This window comes from Euprymna scolopes, chromosome 46 (assembly GCF_053919585.1).
Source record: "Euprymna scolopes isolate OS-2025 chromosome 46, ASM5391958v1, whole genome shotgun sequence".
NCBI classification, from domain to species: domain Eukaryota; kingdom Metazoa; phylum Mollusca; class Cephalopoda; order Sepiida; family Sepiolidae; genus Euprymna; species Euprymna scolopes.
In genome coordinates, this window is record NC_136527.1 from 86,616,449 (window position 1) to 86,636,297 (window position 19,849).

At 33.8% G+C, this 19,849-nt stretch overlaps 1 protein-coding gene across 1 annotated transcript; it reads right to left on the bottom strand.

Annotated features, from left to right (window-relative positions):
- Positions 1 to 999: 999 nt before the first annotated feature.
- Positions 1,000 to 17,144, bottom strand: LOC145271122 (uncharacterized). Its single transcript, XM_080126663.1, has 2 exons — positions 16,394 to 17,144; positions 1,000 to 2,040 (listed from the first exon to the last, which is right to left on the bottom strand). Exon 2 carries the CDS (start codon positions 1,856 to 1,858, stop codon positions 1,055 to 1,057), a length of 804 nt encoding a protein of 267 aa, XP_079982789.1. The 5' UTR covers positions 1,859 to 2,040; positions 16,394 to 17,144; the 3' UTR covers positions 1,000 to 1,054.
- Positions 17,145 to 19,849: the final 2,705 nt, after the last annotated feature.

Consider the following 19,849-nt stretch of genomic DNA (forward strand, 5'->3'; position numbering starts at 1 on the left):
ATCGAGTCGTGATTAACGGTGTCAAACGCTTTGGAAACGTCGATCATCACCGTCACAGAGATCCCGTGTCTCCCGATGGGCACTCTTGAGAATTGCATTTAAACAGGTGGTGACCTCCAGGCAGCCATCCCTTGCAATTGGGCGAAGGAGGGTGGCTCGCTGGCATCCGGCGACTTCGGGATAAGGGAGACTCTTGATCGGATAAGAGAGAGGGGAGGTGCTTCGCAAAGCAACACAAGGTTTAAGGTGGCTGTCACTATTTTAACCCCCTGCAAGGTCTCGTAGGAGACAACGTTCGCTGATAATTAAATTACTTTTATAATTTGCGTAAACTTTGGTACTTGTACAGTTTAATCAACATATAAAAATGAAAATATCAAAAAAAGTTTATATTGTACGTATCCGTTTTGAACTGAAGATCTCCGAAAAAAAACAAAAAAACATTTCACTTAATTTGATAGAGTAGTTTTTTTGTGTTTTTTACAGCGGAAAACATGTTTTTATGACAGCACTTTGAAGGCAGACATCTTGGATTTTTTCTTAATTTTTGTTTGGATTTTAGAAACGCCACAGGAAGATAAATCCATGTAAAGCGCGGACATCCCCTCCCCATCTTTAATTCTAGCTTTTCTTCATAAAAATCGAACATTTTGCTCGGTATCATAACAAATTGTTTTTTCGCTGTAAAAAAAAAAAAACCTACTTGATGAAATTAAGTGAAATTTTTTATTCAGAGAATTTCGTTCCATAACGGATACGTACAATTTAATTATTTTTCGATATTTTCATTTTTTAATGTGTTGATTAAACTGTACAAGTACCTTTTACTTCAAACTAGATAAAAAATGTGAAACCTTAGAGTACAGAACTACCCTCACTTCTTTTTGCTACCAAATCATGGCGACTTTTATACCTGAAGAAGGTCGAAGGTTACATCGGCCGAAACGTTGTGCAGATAAGATGTGAGAATGATTGTTCGATTAATCGAAACAAAATAAATAATATTTCAACATTATTGATAACAAGACAAAGTTACAAGATATTGTCAAATTTGTCACGGTTCAACAACTTCCTGGAGTTCCGCTGGACTTTCGATAATTTGAATAATCATTTCGCCATCCAAAACAGACGGCGCGGTCGGGTCGTTCACCTTACACTGATGTATGTCAAAAAGTTTCCGATTGTCAATAACAAAACCGCATTCCTGGCACATAAAAAACTGTTTCTCAACAAGTTCTTCGTAGTCGGCGTCTGCTGTTTGGATTGATATTTCTCTAACGTCTTGAATCGAGCCAAGATCAGCATCAGTCGACACGATCTGAGAGGTTTTCGCCGTCTCGATCTCAACATTGTGGGCACGCATGTGTGACTTGAGCGTGAACTTATACTTGGTCGAATAGTTGCAATATGTGCACTTGTAAGGCGTGTCATAATTGTGCAACAGCATATGTGACGCCAGAGCCTGCGGGTCACTGAAATTTGTGCCGCACGTGTGACAAAGACTCGCGCTATTCTTTTTCAAATGTTTCCTCAAATGAGTTCTCAAATTACTGCGATCGTTTGTCGCAAAGTCACAAACATTGCAAGTGAACGGTTTTAATCCGGAATGTTTCAAAATGTGCACCTTCAGGTTTTTTTTCCACGCTGTCCGAAAATCACACAATTCACACTTGTAGCATCGTTCCCCCGTGTGGATCCGATTATGGTGTTCTAAGTCTCGTGGTGAACCAGTGCGGAAGTCGCAGTTCATACAGCATAACGGCTTTGCAGGGTTCCCGCTGCACTTGTGGCTTTCGATTTCCACTGCATTCTTAAAACCAAGCTGGCAGCTAGGACATCTGTGCGGACGTTGCACCATTCGGCATGCGAAATCCTGATGAAACTTGAGCGTCAATTGCGTAGCGAATGTCTTGAAGCAGTCTTTGCACTGATTCGTTTTCACTTCCTTCCCAGACGTGTGTAACTGCTTTTCATGGCGTTGCAGGTGATGCGCGTGGAAGAACGCAGCGGAACAGAAAGAACATTTATAATGGCGTTCGTCTACAAGAAATTGAAAACAAATTGATATTAAAATTGAAAACATAAATGGGTCAAAGTTCACCATTACGCCAACTGGAGACGTCTCAACATTTTGCAATAAATCAACAACTTTTAAAGGTTTTCGAGTATGCTGAACACAGATATCACCGGGAAAATTAGCGCAGACAAATAGTTTTCGAGATATAAATATCTGAATCGTGCAATGTAATTTCTAGTAGTTTGAATTGGCCGCCATCTTTGTTGTTTCAATGAAATGGGATAGTGAGCATGCGATATGTGTTGTTATGTTTAACGGTTATTCAACGCTATTTCTTTCGGGATAAACATCCCCCCACCTCCCAATGTTAAGAACGGCTTTTAGAATAACCCCCCTCCCCATGTTAATAACGGCTTTCGGAATAAACATCCCCCACACCTCCTGATGTTAATAACGGCTTTTGGAATAAACGCCCCCCCCCTTCTCCATGTTAAGAATGGCTTTCGGAATAAACATCTCCCACTTCCCCATGTTAAGAATGGCTTTCGGAATAAACATACATCTCCCCATGTTAAGAATGGCTTTCGGAATAAACATACACCTCCACATGCTAAGAACGGCTCTCAGAATAAACATACACTTCTCCATGCTAAGAACGGCTTTCAGAATAAACATACACTTCCCCATGTTAAGAACGGCTTTCGGTATGACACCCCCCCACCCACTTCCCCATGTTAAGAACGGCTTTTGCAATAAACATCTCCCCACCTCCTCATGTTAAGAACGGCTTTCAGAATTGCGTTGAGTCAACTACACAGATCATCCGCTCACTGCAGCGTGCGCACGCATGCTCAATATACCATTTCATGGAAACAACAAAGATGGCGGCCAAATAAAACTACTAGAAATTATGTAACAAAATACAGAATATTTATATCTCAAACTATTTGACTGCGCTAATTTTCCCTATGGTATTTGTTTTCAGCATACCAAGTCGTCATTTTTTTAAGAAATTATTGAGGCGTCTTCAGTTGGCATAACGGTGAACAGTGACCAAAAAATGGGTACAATGCTATAGTATGCAAGATACTTACAATTAATTAATATTAAGATTTATTAACTTTATATTATATATCTATAAAAGCGAAAGTGTCTGTGTGTCAGTTTGTGTATATTTTCCTACGCAATAACTCTGTCAATTTTCAGTCTACAGACTCGAAATTTGATATACAACGCACTGAGATTTGGGAAAATCTTTATAATTCGTTTTTGGCCAGAAATTTGGCTGTTAAGAGGTAAAAGTTCAACGATTTGACCTTTGAGAACTCTACCAAACTCTTCCGGCAATTTTGGGTCTAAACACTTCAAATTTTAGATATAGGTTCTTTGGACATGGATCTAACTTAATAACTTGATTTGATCCCAAAGTAGTAAATGTTAAGGGGTCATAATAGGGGTCAAAGTTTTAAAAAATTTGACCTCTGCGGTCTCTACCAAATTATTCAGACAATTTCTGGTCTAAACATTTGAAATTTTACATAAAAGGGTATTCAGAGATAGGGCAAGCTTTTTAATCGGTTTGGGTCGAAAATTTGAGCTATAAATATATGTATGTATGTTTGCGTGTCTGCCTGAAACTTTTGACAGAGGCAACGGATTTTCACAAGATCTATATTGTTTTGAAGCTTGACCCTTCAGACGACAAATACCGAAAAATTGGTTAAAACATTAATTTCTTCACCCTCAACTGGGTGCTTTTCAGCAGGGAGGTGTCGCCTTTTTTTGAAAGTCATCCCCTCTTTTCGATTATCTAGCCTTAATTTAAACCTATGCCACTTCTGGTTTGCCGGTGGTCATAACAGCAAAGACATCACGTTTTTTTGCTGTTCTTTTCCTCCATCGCGGTACAGGTTCGAGCCTGCCTTCCTACTACAAACTTTTTTTTTTTTTTGCTCAACACACACCTCCAAACACCCGGGCAACGCCGGGCACCCATGCTAGTATTATATATACTATATATTACATAGTGGCATTTGTCTACAAGAAATTGAATAGAATGATATTAATTATATACGTTCTTTAAAAATTTGGTTATTAATTAAATAATAAATTAAATACTTTATATTAACATTTATTTACTTTATTATTGCATTTACTGGATGGAATTCGTTTACAAGAAATTGAAAACCAATTGATACAAATTAAATACTTTTTATAAACATTTATTAATTAATTAAACAATAGTTTAAACAAATGAAGCATGGTTCCACATGAGTGCACAGTAGACGAGGCATAAAAAAAAATTACTAAGTTCAGCATCCCCCCCCCCACTGAGCCCTAAAAGTCCCCCGGGGAACGTCAAATCCTGGTGAAAATGTACAAACGGTGCAGTTTTAGGCCTTAACATATTTAAATTTGAGTTCTGCACCCTGCGAAAAAAGAAATGACTAAGTCCATCATTTGCCTTCCCCCCCTTCCCCCTGTTCAGCCCCAAAAGTCGCCAAGGTCTTAACATATTTAAATTTGGGTTCCGCACCATGCAAAACTGCTAAATAAACTATTTACTAAACATACACAGAAAATTTTGACATAGACAGAAAATTTTGGACAAACATGGTAAAATAGTCCCCAAAAAAACTATTCGCAACCAGATTTTCAAAGATACTATGGATTGAGTTGGGCAGCAACATGTCTGATCATATTACACTTGAATTTCTGCATGTCAGTACAATCAGGAAAGCAGGGGCCTGGAAGGAAATTCCAAAGTGCAGCAGTCCGAGGGAAAAAGCTATTTGAGTAGAATGTTTTTTTTTTTTGTTTTTTTTACTCATGTTCACCCCTTACAAAGCATATCGCCACTTTGACGTAAGGGGCTACTATTTGGGGCCATGTCTAGGAAAGATTAACAAGATATTTGTTTGTTACAGTTAAACTTCTGCATATCAGTACAGCCAGGACAGCAGGCAGCAGGAAGGGAATTCCAAAGTCTAACTGTTCGAGGGAAGAAATTATTAGAATAGAAAGCTTTTCTGGCATTTAGGGATAACAACAGTGAAGGGGTGAGATCTTATTGCTAAGCGGGTTTTCGTGGATATGTACGTCGAGGGGATACAAGTGAAACGAGTTCATTAGAACACATTCCATTAAAATATTTGTAAAACAGGCACAGTGATGCAACATTGTGGCGATGGGACAGGGGTTGGAGCTTAGTTGACAAAGTGGGACCGATTATATCGAAAACTCTTTTTTGGACCCTATACAAGAGGGAGATGCTAATGGTAGATGCACCAGCCCAGATGTGGCAACAATACTCCATGCATGGGTGGATGATGGCCTTTTAAAGGTGCAGGATACTCTCAGGTGCGAGTAGTTTTCTAGCTCGATAAAGGGAACCCACCTTTTTTGCAGCAGCCTTTGCAATGTCTTCTATGTATTTGTTCCAGTTCATATTGCCCACAAATGTTAGGCTGAGGAGTTTGAATGTAGAATTATCAGGTAGGGTACTATTTGTCATAAATATAGGGGTTGGAGAGGCGTCTTGTAATTGTTAAATGAGAGCAGCTTAGTTGTACTAGCTGCATTATACTATATATTAAATGTTGCCATCCATTTGCGGCCCCATTCTACTATAGTCTGGAGGTCATTTTCTAACGATTCGGACATTGTCTTAGATTTATGTACATCTGTTCGTTCCTCATGCTTATTATAGGGCATTGTATCATCAGCAAATATACCCATCTCAGATACAATATTATCAGGGAGGTCGTTTATGAATATCATGAATAATAATGCTCCAAGGATCAACCCTTGAGATACTTCCGCATTAATGTTATGCTGCTTGGATGTACGTCTGACAACCTGTATGCTTTTATTGTTTAAGAAGGATCTAATTTTATTTAGTATACGTCCAGTTATATCATACAATTTAATTTTCATTGGCAGCCCTTTATGCCAGACTTTTTCAAAGGCCTTGCATATATCAAGGGCTACAATCCTGGCTTCGTCCGCCTTATCCAGTACTCTTTTTTGGACCCTATACAAGAGGGAGAGACTAGTGGTAGATGCATCAGCCTAGAAGCGGCAACAATACTCCATGCATGGGCGAATGACGGCTTTGTACAGATACTGGATACTCTCAGGTGTGAGTAGTCTTCTAGCTCGATAGAGGGAACCGACATTCTTTGCAGCAGCCTTTGCAATGTCCTCAATGTATTTGTTCCAGTTCATATTATCCGCAGGGGAGGTGTCTTGTAATTGTTAAAGGAGAGCAGCTTTGTTTTACTAGCTTTGAATGTAACCATCCATTTGCGGCCGCATTCCACTACAATCTTTACAACATTTCTACAGTGAAGGGGTGGGATTTTGCTGCCTGTCAAGTTTGTAATGGGTATTGTCATTGAAGGGGTACTAGTGCTCGGAGTTCGTTTCTGTGATGGGAGAGAGGTTGGAGTTTAGTTGATAGTTCATATATATATATATATATATATATATATATATATACATATAAGTAAATTCTTGGTACAGCAAAATGGAAGGAGAAATTTCAGAGGAAACATAATTTAATTTAAATACCAAAGAAAACAAAAAAAACGGGCAGGTGAAATTATTAAAATTTCCTTAAGGCCTTATTATAAATATAATAAAAACTACTATTGAACGTAAAATTGCTACATTTAATACTGTTAAACATATCGGTCCATCACGTTGTCTCATTTATTTAAAATTACCATGGTTAGGTCCTGTTGGCCTTCATATTGTTAAAAGGATTTCTTCTGCTACTCAACGTTGTTTTCCAGCTACTATGCTTAGAGTAGTTTACACAACTCGAACCTTTTTCTCTTCTTTTCGTAAAGATGTTTTGCCAACCATTCAAAAGAATTCTGTTGTTTATAAATTTGTTTGTCAGTGTGGAGCTGACTACGTTGGCAAAACATCCCAAAGATTGGAAATGAGAATATCCCAACACATCCCTCGGGATATTCGACTACACCAGGTTTCGAGAACATCCGGGCACTCCCAAGCTCATGAGTCCGCCATCGGCAATCACCTGATGAGTATAAATAGGTGTTCTGATCAATATTCCGATGGGTGGTTTTATGTTTTATACAGTGCGAGGTCGAACTATCATCTCAATATCATTGAGGCGTTAGTCATTAACAACTCTCGACCTAGCCTGTGTAGACAAAAGATTTTGAAACATCAGTTGGATATATTTATTGATTTAAAACCACCTGAACAATGAGATTTTTTTTTCTCACTGTGCTTCTAACTAAAACCAAATTCCCTTCTTTCCTCATTCGATTCTTAGTTTTTAATTTATCATTCTGACGTTTCCTCTTAGAAGGTCAGACGATAAGGCGTTAAGGAAATTTTAATAATTTCACCTGCCCGTTTTTTCGTTTTCTTTGGTATTTAAATTAAATTATGTTTCCTCTGATATATATATATATATATATAAGAAATGAAAACTTTAAGTTGAAATTTACAATCAAATTTATTGCTCAACAGGATACTCCAAAAAACAATTTACAAAGTGCTTATTCTGCGGACTTTCAATTCAAAGAAAGTGTTGTATTAGAGATAGGGGTGTTATGTCTGTGTGTGGTTGTATGCGCGCACGTGTGTGTGTTTTAATGCGTCGGGTCTGATTTATGTGTGGGTGTGTGTATGTGTATGGGTGTGCATGCGAGTGTACCTTGCATTTCATGTTTTTGTGTGATGGTATTAGGTTCTGTTCAGTTCAGGAGTGAATTTGGTGATGAAGTTTTTTTCCTGTGTAAGTAAATAAAAATAATTGTCTGTTTGGAAGATTGGCATTATTTTGAAGCTGTTTCCACTGCATGTGTGTACGTGTTTTGAAACATAGAGGTGTCTGTTATCTGCAATTTTGATGTTGCTCTTATTGAAAGTCCGCAGAATAAGCACTTTGACAATTGTTTTTTGGAGTATCCTGTCGAGCAATAGATTTGATTGTAAATTTCAACTTTTTTAGTTTTTATTTCTTTTCTCTTATAATAAGCTCTACTCTCTATTATTTGTGTATTGAGCTTTTTTTATTTGGTTGGGATTAAAATATTTATGTATAAATACTTGTTTTTTTATATTAGATCAGGTATTAGGTAAAATAGGTAAACATTGCATCTCCTTTGATTTCACTATATACATAATATTATATATATATATATATATATATACACACACATAATATATACATTGTATATATATATATATATATATATATACACTTGTTTATTGTTATATAAACATGGTCACATCCTGCTGCTACAAATAGCCACTTGATGATATCTGTTGTTTGATTGAAACAAGTGGCTATTTGTAGCAGCAGGATGTGACCATGTTTATATAACAATAAACAAGTATTATCAGCTCTTTTTATTGAGCACTATCTAACAACCTCGTTGAATTCATTAGTCCATTACTTTTGAATAAAAAAAAAACCCGAGTATATATATATATATATATATATATATAGACTTATATGTAATATACTGAGTTCGTGTAATTCAGTACATTTTCATATACCAATAGGTTTTAAGCCAAAAATGGTTGACTTAAGGAGTAAACTACAAAATTATCACATTTCATAACTGAGCATTAATATTGACATGGAAACAATTGTAACGTAAAATGAAATACACTTTTTGTTGCCATCAACACCTTGTCTTGAAGTCTTGATTTTGCACACACAGTATATATATATATATATATATATATATATATATATATATTTATTTCTTAATCTATATATATAAAAATGTAACTCTCGGTTAGTTCGCAATTAATAGTCTAAAAAACCACTGGACGGATGGCTTCCACGTTTTGGTATAATATGTTTACTATATCAATGTGTGTTTTTATATATTTCTTTTTAATTATAACATTATACTTAATTTTTCTATGATAAATAGGTGTTTTTCTTTGTATCGAGAGGCCATTTTTTTTATTTAGGGACAATTATTTATTACCGCTTCCTGTCACGTGACCAGTGTTATAATTTAGCGGTTTTCCTGCTAGATCTGGAGATTTCGGTTGCAATCTAGCGGGGAATTCTAGAAAATTTGGAGATATTTAGCACCCACACACCCGCAATTTTATTAAAAATACTTTAAAACATAAAATAAACTCATTCATGTAAGTAAAAAAAAGTAGCATTTATTGCCTTTGGTAACAATTATTTATTGATTATTTGTTTTGTTTTTCACCTTTTTTCCACTAACCATTCTTAAATCTTGCTATAAAATCGATTTTTCCAAGTACATTTTAGGGGGTGGGGGCATTCCAACCTCCAAAGTAAAAAGCAAGAAACAACAGCAAAAAAAAAAAAAAAGAAACTTATACCAATACAGTAGAATTTAATTATCTACCAACCTAAATACTTTTAACATGCTAAAACAAAGTTTTTTTGTTTTTTTATTTTTCTAATTTCAAAATATGTTGCACCATTATTGTGATGTTTAATTTGCAGTATATTTCAATTTAACTTTTATTATAAAAAGTTTGAGTTTATGATTTGTTTCCTGCAAAAAAAAAATACCCAAAAAAAACAGGCAACACTAGCTGATAAAATATGTAAGCCTTCTGGGGAGCTAACCGCTTCAATATAATTCCAGAAACATATAGTGAGAAAAAACGGAACATTTTATATATTGAGTATACTATATTTATAATTTTTTTATGGTTAAAAAGTTAAAATATGGAGTTTGGGGGGGGGTAGTTATTTTTGAAAATTTCAGACGATAAAAGTTAAAAATCTAGCGATTTTCTGGACATTTCTTTCTCCTGATCTCGCGTTTTTTTTTAAAATCTCAGTTGACAACATTGCATCACTAAAAAAACAAGAGGGGATGTAGGTATAGATAGGTGACAATCTTATAGACCAAAGCATCTCAGAGTGTATTCAATTGAAAAATTTCTAAGTCCAAACAAGAGGGGATGTAGGTATTGATAGATGGCAATCTTATAGACCAAGGCATCTCAGCGTGTATTCAATTGAAAAATTTCTAACTCCAAACAAGAGGGGATGTAGGTATTGATAGGTGACAATCTTATAGACCAAGGCATCTCAGCGTGTATTCAATTGAAAAATTTCTAAGTCCAAACAAGAGGGGATGTAGGTATAGATAGGTGACAATCTTATAGACCAAAGCATCTCAGAGTGTATTCAATTGAAAAATTTCTAAGTCCAAACAAGAGGGGATGTAGGTATAGATAGGTGACAATCTTATAGACCAAGGCATCTCAGAGTGTATTCAAGTGAAAAATTTCTAAGTCCAAACAAGAGGGGATGTAGGTATAGATAGGTGACAATCTTATAGACCAAAGCATCTCAGAGTGTATTCAAGTGAAAAATTTCTAAGTCCAAACAAGAGGGGATGTAGGTATAGATAGGTGACAATCTTATAGACCAAAGCATCTCAGAGTGTATTCAATTGAAAAATTTCTAAGTCCAAACAAGAGGGGATGTAGGTATAGATAGGTGAATATCTTATAGACCAAAGCATCTCAGAGTGTATTCAAGTGAAAAATTTCTAAGTCCAAACAAGAGGGGATGTAGGTATAGATAGGTGACAATCTTATAGACCAAAGCATCTCAGCGTGTATTCAAGTGAAAAATTTCTAACTCCAAACAAGAGGGGATGTAGGTATAGATAGGTGACAATCTTATAGACCAAGGCATCTCAGCGTGTATTCAATTGAAAAATTTCTAAGTCCAAACAAGAGGGGATGTAGGTATAGATAGGTGACAATCTTATAGACCAAAGCATCTCAGAGTGTATTCAATTGAAAAATTTCTAAGTCCAAACAAGAGGGGATGTAGGTATAGATAGGTGAATATCTTATAGACCAAAGCATCTCAGAGTGTATTCAAGTGAAAAATTTCTAAGTCCAAACAAGAGGGGATGTAGGTATAGATAGGTGACAATCTTATAGACCAAAGCATCTCAGAGTGTATTCAATTGAAAAATTTCTAAGTCCAAACAAGAGGGGATGTAGGTATTGATAGATGGCAATCTTATAGACCAAGGCATCTCAGCGTGTATTCAATTGAAAAATTTCTAACTCCAAACAAGAGGGGATGTAGGTATTGATAGGTGACAATCTTATAGACCAAGGCATCTCAGCGTGTATTCAATTGAAAAATTTCTAAGTCCAAACAAGAGGGGATGTAGGTATAGATAGGTGACAATCTTATAGACCAAAGCATCTCAGAGTGTATTCAATTGAAAAATTTCTAAGTCCAAACAAGAGGGGATGTAGGTATAGATAGGTGACAATCTTATAGACCAAGGCATCTCAGAGTGTATTCAAGTGAAAAATTTCTAAGTCCAAACAAGAGGGGATGTAGGTATAGATAGGTGACAATCTTATAGACCAAAGCATCTCAGAGTGTATTCAAGTGAAAAATTTCTAAGTCCAAACAAGAGGGGATGTAGGTATAGATAGGTGACAATCTTATAGACCAAAGCATCTCAGAGTGTATTCAATTGAAAAATTTCTAAGTCCAAACAAGAGGGGATGTAGGTATAGATAGGTGAATATCTTATAGACCAAAGCATCTCAGAGTGTATTCAAGTGAAAAATTTCTAAGTCCAAACAAGAGGGGATGTAGGTATAGATAGGTGACAATCTTATAGACCAAAGCATCTCAGCGTGTATTCAAGTGAAAAATTTCTAACTCCAAACAAGAGGGGATGTAGGTATAGATAGGTGACAATCTTATAGACCAAGGCATCTCAGCGTGTATTCAATTGAAAAATTTCTAAGTCCAAACAAGAGGGGATGTAGGTATAGATAGGTGACAATCTTATAGACCAAAGCATCTCAGAGTGTATTCAATTGAAAAATTTCTAAGTCCAAACAAGAGGGGATGTAGGTATAGATAGGTGAATATCTTATAGACCAAAGCATCTCAGAGTGTATTCAAGTGAAAAATTTCTAAGTCCAAACAAGAGGGGATGTAGGTATAGATAGGTGACAATCTTATAGACCAAAGCATCTCAGAGTGTATTCAATTGAAAAATTTCTAAGTCCAAACAAGAGGGGATGTAGGTATAGATAGGTGACAATCTTATAGACCAAGGCATCTCAGAGTGTATTCAAGTGAAAAATTTCTAAGTCCAAACAAGAGGGGATGTAGGCATTGATAGATGGCAATCTTATAGACCAAGGCATCTCAGCGTGTATTCAAGTGAAAATTTTCCAAGTCGAAACAACAGGGGATGTAGGTATAGATAGGTGACAATCTTATAGACCAAGGCATCTCAGCGTGTATTCAAGTGAAAAATTTCTAAGTCCAAACAAGAGGGGATGTAGGTATTGATAGATGGCAATCTTATAGACCAAGGCATCTCAGCGTGTATTCAATTGAAAAATTTCTAACTCCAAACAAGAGGGGATGTAGGTATTGATAGGTGACAATCTTATAGACCAAGGCATCTCAGCGTGTATTCAATTGCAAAATTTCTAAGTCCAAACAAGAGGGGATGTAGGTATAGATAGGTGACAATCTTATAGACCAAAGCATCTCAGAGTGTATTCAATTGAAAAAATTCAAAGTCCAAACAAGAGGGGATGTAGGTATAGATAGGTGACAATCTTATAGACCAAGGCATCTCAGAGTGTATTCAAGTGAAAAATTTCTAAGTCCAAACAAGAGGGGATGTAGGTATAGATAGGTGACAATCTTATAGACCAAAGCATCTCAGAGTGTATTCAAGTGAAAAATTTCTAAGTCCAAACAAGAGGGGATGTAGGTATAGATAGGTGACAATCTTATAGACCAAAGCATCTCAGAGTGTATTCAATTGAAAAATTTCTAAGTCCAAACAAGAGGGGATGTAGGTATAGATAGGTGAATATCTTATAGACCAAAGCATCTCAGAGTGTATTCAAGTGAAAAATTTCTAAGTCCAAACAAGAGGGGATGTAGGTATAGATAGGTGACAATCTTATAGACCAAAGCATCTCAGCGTGTATTCAAGTGAAAAATTTCTAACTCCAAACAAGAGGGGATGTAGGTATAGATAGGTGACAATCTTATAGACCAAGGCATCTCAGAGTGTATTCAATTGAAAAATTTCTAAGTCCAAACAAGAGGGGATGTAGGTATAGATAGGTGACAATCTTATAGACCAAAGCATCTCAGAGTGTATTCAATTGAAAAATTTCTAAGTCCAAACAAGAGGGGATGTAGGTATAGATAGGTGACAATCTTATAGACCAAAGCATCTCAGCGTGTATTCAAGTGAAAAATTTCTAACTCCAAACAAGAGGGGATGTAGGCATTGATAGATGGCAATCTTATAGACCAAGGCATCTCAGCGTGTATTCAAGTGAAAAATTTCTAAGTCCAAACAAGAGGGGATGTAGGTATTGATAGATGGCAATCTTATAGACCAAGGCATCTCAGCGTGTATTCAATTGAAAAATTTCTAACTCCAAACAAGAGGGGATGTAGGTATAGATAGGTGACAATCTTATAGACCAAGGCATCTCAGCGTGTATTCAATTGAAAAATTTCTAAGTCCAAACAAGAGGGGATGTAGGTATAGATAGGTGACAATCTTATAGACCAAAGCATCTCAGAGTGTATTCAATTGAAAAATTTCTAAGTCCAAACAAGAGGGGATGTAGGTATAGATAGGTGACAATCTTATAGACCAAAGCATCTCAGAGTGTATTCAAGTGAAAAATTTCTAAGTCCAAACAAGAGGGGATGTAGGTATAGATAGGTGACAATCTTATAGACCAAAGCATCTCAGAGTGTATTCAATTGAAAAAGTTCTAAGTCCAAACAAGAGGGGATGTAGGTATAGATAGGTGAATATCTTATAGACCAAAGCATCTCAGAGTGTATTCAAGTGAAAAATTTCTAAGTCCAAACAAGAGGGGATGTAGGTATAGATAGGTCACAATCTTATAGACCAAAGCATCTCAGCGTGTATTCAAGTGAAAAATTTCTAAGTCCAAAGAAAGGGGATGTAGGTATTGATAGGTTACAATCTTATAGACCAAGGCATCTCAGCGTGTATTCAAGTGAAAAATTTCTAAGTCCAAACAAGAGGGGATGTAGGTATTGATAGATGGCAATCTTATAGACCAAGGCATCTCAGCGTGTATTCAATTGAAAAATTTCTAACTCCAAACAAGAGGGGATGTAGGTATAGATAGGTGACAATCTTATAGACCAAGGCATCTCAGCGTGTATTCAATTGAAAAATTTCTAAGTCCAAACAAGAGGGGATGTAGGTATAGATAGGTGACAATCTTATAGACCAAAGCATCTCAGAGTGTATTCAATTGAAAAATTTCTAAGTCCAAACAAGAGGGGATGTAGGTATAGATAGGTGACAATCTTATAGACCAAAGCATCTCAGAGTGTATTCAAGTGAAAAATTTCTAAGTCCAAACAAGAGGGGATGTAGGTATAGATAGGTGACAATCTTATAGACCAAAGCATCTCAGAGTGTATTCAATTGAAAAAGTTCTAAGTCCAAACAAGAGGGGATGTAGGTATAGATAGGTGAATATCTTATAGACCAAAGCATCTCAGAGTGTATTCAAGTGAAAAATTTCTAAGTCCAAACAAGAGGGGATGTAGGTATAGATAGGTCACAATCTTATAGACCAAAGCATCTCAGCGTGTATTCAAGTGAAAAATTTCTAAGTCCAAACAAAGGGGATGTAGGTATTGATAGGTTACAATCTTATAGACCAAGGCATCTCAGCGTGTATTCAAGTGAAAAATTTCTAAGTCCAAACAAGAGGGGATGTAGGTATTGATAGATGGCAATCTTATAGACCAAGGCATCTCAGCGTGTATTCAATTGAAAAATTTCTAACTCCAAACAAGAGGGGATGTAGGTATAGATAGGTGACAATCTTATAGACCAAGGCATCTCAGCGTGTATTCAAGTGAAAAATTTCTAAGTCCAAACAAGAGGGGATGTAGGTATAGATAGGTGACAATCTTATAGACCAAAGCATCTCAGAGTGTATTCAATTGAAAAATTTCTAAGTCCAAACAAGAGGGGATGTAGGTATAGATAGGTGACAATCTTATAGACCAAAGCATCTCAGAGTGTATTCAAGTGAAAAATTTCTAAGTCCAAACAAGAGGGGATGTAGGTATAGATAGGTGACAATCTTATAGACCAAAGCATCTCAGAGTGTATTCAATTGAAAAAGTTCTAAGTCCAAACAAGAGGGGATGTAGGTATAGATAGGTGAATATCTTATAGACCAAAGCATCTCAGAGTGTATTCAAGTGAAAAATTTCTAAGTCCAAACAAGAGGGGATGTAGGTATAGATAGGTCACAATCTTATAGACCAAGGCATCTCAGCGTGTATTCAAGTGAAAAATTTCTAAGTCCAAACAAAGGGGATGTAGGTATTGATAGGTTACAATCTTATAGACCAAGGCATCTCAGCGTGTATTCAAGTGAAAAATTTCTAAGTCGAAACAAAGGGGATGTAGGTATAGATAGGTGACAATCTTATAGACCAAAGCATCTCAGAGTGTATTCAATTGAAAAATTTCTAAGTCCAAACAAGAGGGGATGTAGGTATAGATAGGTGACAATCTTATAGACCAAGGCATCTCAACGTGTATTCAAATGAAAATTTCTAAGTCCTTACAGGGGCGGACGTTGGTATAGGTAGATGAGGAGCTACTAGACCAACACATGTCCACGAGTATTCAATTTAAATTTCTAAGTTCAAAACAGTGTAAATAAGTGTCTGGAAGTGGCCGATCGACGCCTACTGCCATGTTGGGTGCATGTAGGCGTAGCAAAATGCCTTCTAATCTGCTAGGCACATCGGGACTTAGTTTATTTTCTGTCCTTTCTCTGCACCGTGTAGGTTGGCGTCTGGATGTGCCTCATCGATGCCTTGGCATATAAACGTGTAATCAAGTTAAAACTTCTAACTTCAAAACGGGAGTTAGGTACCGGTAAATGAGAAGCTTATCAATCTAGACATGTTGAAATTTATAAGTTCACACATAGTGGATAGCAAGGCGAGGAATAGGGATATAGAATAAGAAAAGAGAGATAGACAGATCTAGATAAATACAGAGGTATAAAGAGATACAGGCAAGGGAGATACATTTCATGATTCAACTTATATGCTAATAAGAAATAGTTGGTATATCAGGAACACAAGCATTGTATTTACTAGTTAATTTTACATCAGAATACACTTGTAGATTTTATGTAGCTTTTTTTCTATAGGGAACATGCAAATAGCACACATAACATCTAGACATATAAATATATACATAAAACAATTACAGTTATGAGATATATCTGAACTAATCCAAAAAGACAATAATGATGAATATCATCACTTACCTTGGAAAATTATCCAGGCTGTATGCCTACTCACATTCCATCAAACACCAGAAAATCATGAGCAATTGCTTGGTTGATTTTTTTTATTTTTTTTATTTTTATTTTTTTCATACACATTTGTAATTGTGTCTTGTTTTATCAAGTATTTTTGTAGTTAATCTGTGGTGTTGGGAGAGGTGTTAACATGAATCAATTTTGCTTAACATTTTTTATTATGTATATTTTTTCAGTTTACAGAGTCATTCCAGTACCAAGTCTGACACTGTAATTGCTTGAAAAGTATTGCATTGGGAAGGAATCTTTTTTTTTTTTTTTTTTTTTTTTGAGGTGTGCAGGAATTTCAGTAGGGGATGTTTCTACTGATTTCAGATTCCAAGACAGCAAATTTGTATTTTATTGTTTGTGCATTCTTTTATCAAGTTTTTACAGATGTTTTTGTGTTATGAAAGTGAAAATGAATGAGTTGCAAAGACATTTACATTTTTGCATTCTTTTTTTAATTCTTCACCTTTTTTGTTTTAATGTCCCAAGAGTGAACCAAGACGGATGAGTCTTATTCAGCAGAGTCGAAAAAAACAGGTTACCTTTGATTGTCCTCAATGGATTTGTCCATAGTATAATGTGTCCAAGTTATTGCCCTAATAAAGTGAGAACCATACCCCAAAACTAATGCAGAACTCTACTTAATTAAATGAGCACTCTCAAAGACAATTTATCTAACATAATTTTGAAATATGTTTTATAAAGTTACCATAGAGCTCTCAAATATATTAGGCACTCAAATAGGAAATTTGTTTCAAATACTTGTCATATATATATATATATATATATATATATATATATATATATATATATATATATATATTAAAAACTTACAGTATATCTATACTTACATATTGACATTTAGGTTTTCAAAACATACTGCAGAGCTCCTCATGTTTTCTGAATTTTATGCTTTCGTCTACTAATCTATTGAGCACTCTTAAGTATATTTGTGTAGCTGAATTGCCATACATGTTTTTGAAAGTGTATATTTAGCTCTACTAATGTATTGTACTCTGTCAAAATAAATTTATGCAGTTGAAATGCCATATCTGTTTCTCAAATGTTTTATTTAGCTCTACTAATATATTGAGCACTCTGGAAGTAGATTTGTCTAAAATAATTGCAAAAATGTTTCCAACTCTTACTACAAAGCTCTTTAAATGCATTGAGCACTCTTAAAGTAAAATCGTCTTGTATAATTAAACAAAGCAATTTTTAAACTTACTACACAGCTATATAAAACTATGGAGCACATGCAAGCATCATTGGTATATATATAGATCACATAATTATTAGAAGTTATTTTTTTACTTGAAATACATATATATATATATATTCAAGGGAGACAATTTGTATATAGATGACATAATTAGAAGTTATTTTTTTAATTGAAATGCATATATATATATATATTTAATCTATATCTATATATATTCAAGGGAGACAATTTATATATACATCACATAATGATTAGAAGTTATTTTGTATATATATTCACGGGAGACAATTTGTATATAGATGACATAATAATCAGAAGTGATTTTTTTAAGGAAATATATATATATATATATATATATATATATATATATATACAAGGGAGACAATTTATATATAGATCACATAATTAATGGAAGTCTGTTTTAATTGAAGTAAATATATATATATATATATATATATATATATATATATATATATATATATATATATATATTTTATTTCAATTCCATCAATGAGACATAGAGCAATAAAGTCATGTTATTTACATTTTGACTTAATAATAACCCTTTAAAATAGTGCTCAAAACTAGACAGAGCTGATATTATAAAACGTTTATTTTATTACAGGATAAATAAACATTAAGATTTAACTAGATTTATATAAGAGTGCTCAATAAGACATAGAGCAATAAGGACATTTTATTTAGATTTTTATTTAATAATTACACTTTAAATAGTGCTAAACAAAGGGAGACAATTTGTATATACATCACATAATTATTAGAAGTAATTTTTTATTGAAAATATATATATATATATATGTATATATTCAATGAGACAATTAGTATACAGATCACATAATTATTAGAACATATTTTTTTTATTGAAATATATATATATGTATATATATATATATAAATATATATTTAAGGGAGACAATTTATATATAGATCACATAATTATTAGAAGTTATTTTTTTATTGAAATAAATATATATATATAATATATATATATATGTTCAAGGGAGACAATTTGTACATATATCACATAATTGTTAGAAGTTATTTTTTTAATTGATATATTTTTATATATATTTATATATATTCATAAAGATTTAACTAGAGTTATATAAGAGTGGTCAATTAGACATAGAGCAATGAAGACATTTATATATATATATATATAATCTATATATATTTTATATATATATATATAGTCTATATATATATGTTCAAGGGAGACAATAGTTATATAGATCACATAATTATTAGAAGTTATTGTTTTATTGAAATATATATATATATATATATATATAACTAAATATATATATATAAAATATATATTTATATATATAGATATAATATATATATATAATCAAAGGAGACAATTAATACATAGATCACCTAATTATTAGAAGTTTTTTTCATTGAATTAAATATATATATATATTCAAGGGGGTCGTTTGTATATATATCACATAATTATTAGAACTTATTTTTTTAATATAAATATAAATTTTTATATGTATTTTATTTTATTACAGGATAAATAAACATAAAGATTCAACTAGTTATATAAGTGTGCTCAATGAGACATAGAGCAATGAAGACATTTTATTTAGGTTTGTACTTAATAAATACCCTTTAAATAGTGCTAAAAACAAGACAGAGCTGATATTATAAAACGTTCATTTCATTCCAGGATAAATAAACATTAAGATTTAAATAGAGTCATGTAAGAGTGCTCACTGAGACATAGAGCAATAAAGACATTTTATTTAGATTGGTACTTAATAAATACACTTTAAATAGTGTTCAAAACTAGACAGAGCTGAGTTTATAAACCGTTTACGTTATTACAGGATAAGTAAACATTAAGATTTAACTAGAGTTATATAAGAGTGCTCAATTAGACATAGAGCAATAAAGACATTTTATTTAGATTTGTACTTAATAATTACACTTTAGTGGTAAAAAAAGGGAGACAATTTATAGATAGATCACATAATTATTAGAAGTTATTTTTTTTTAAATAAATACACATATATATATATATATATATATATCAATATATATATATATATAATCTATAAATTTAATTTATATGTTCAAGGGAGACAATTGTTATATAGATCACATAATTATAAGTTATTTTTTATTGAAATATATATATATATGTATATATATATATATAT

What these genes read in the sequence shown, in the direction of transcription:
- LOC145271122 (XM_080126663.1), bottom strand. Translation starts at nt 1,858, where the DNA reads ATGGTGCAACGTCCGCACAGATGTCCTAGCTGCCAGCTTGGTTTTAAG.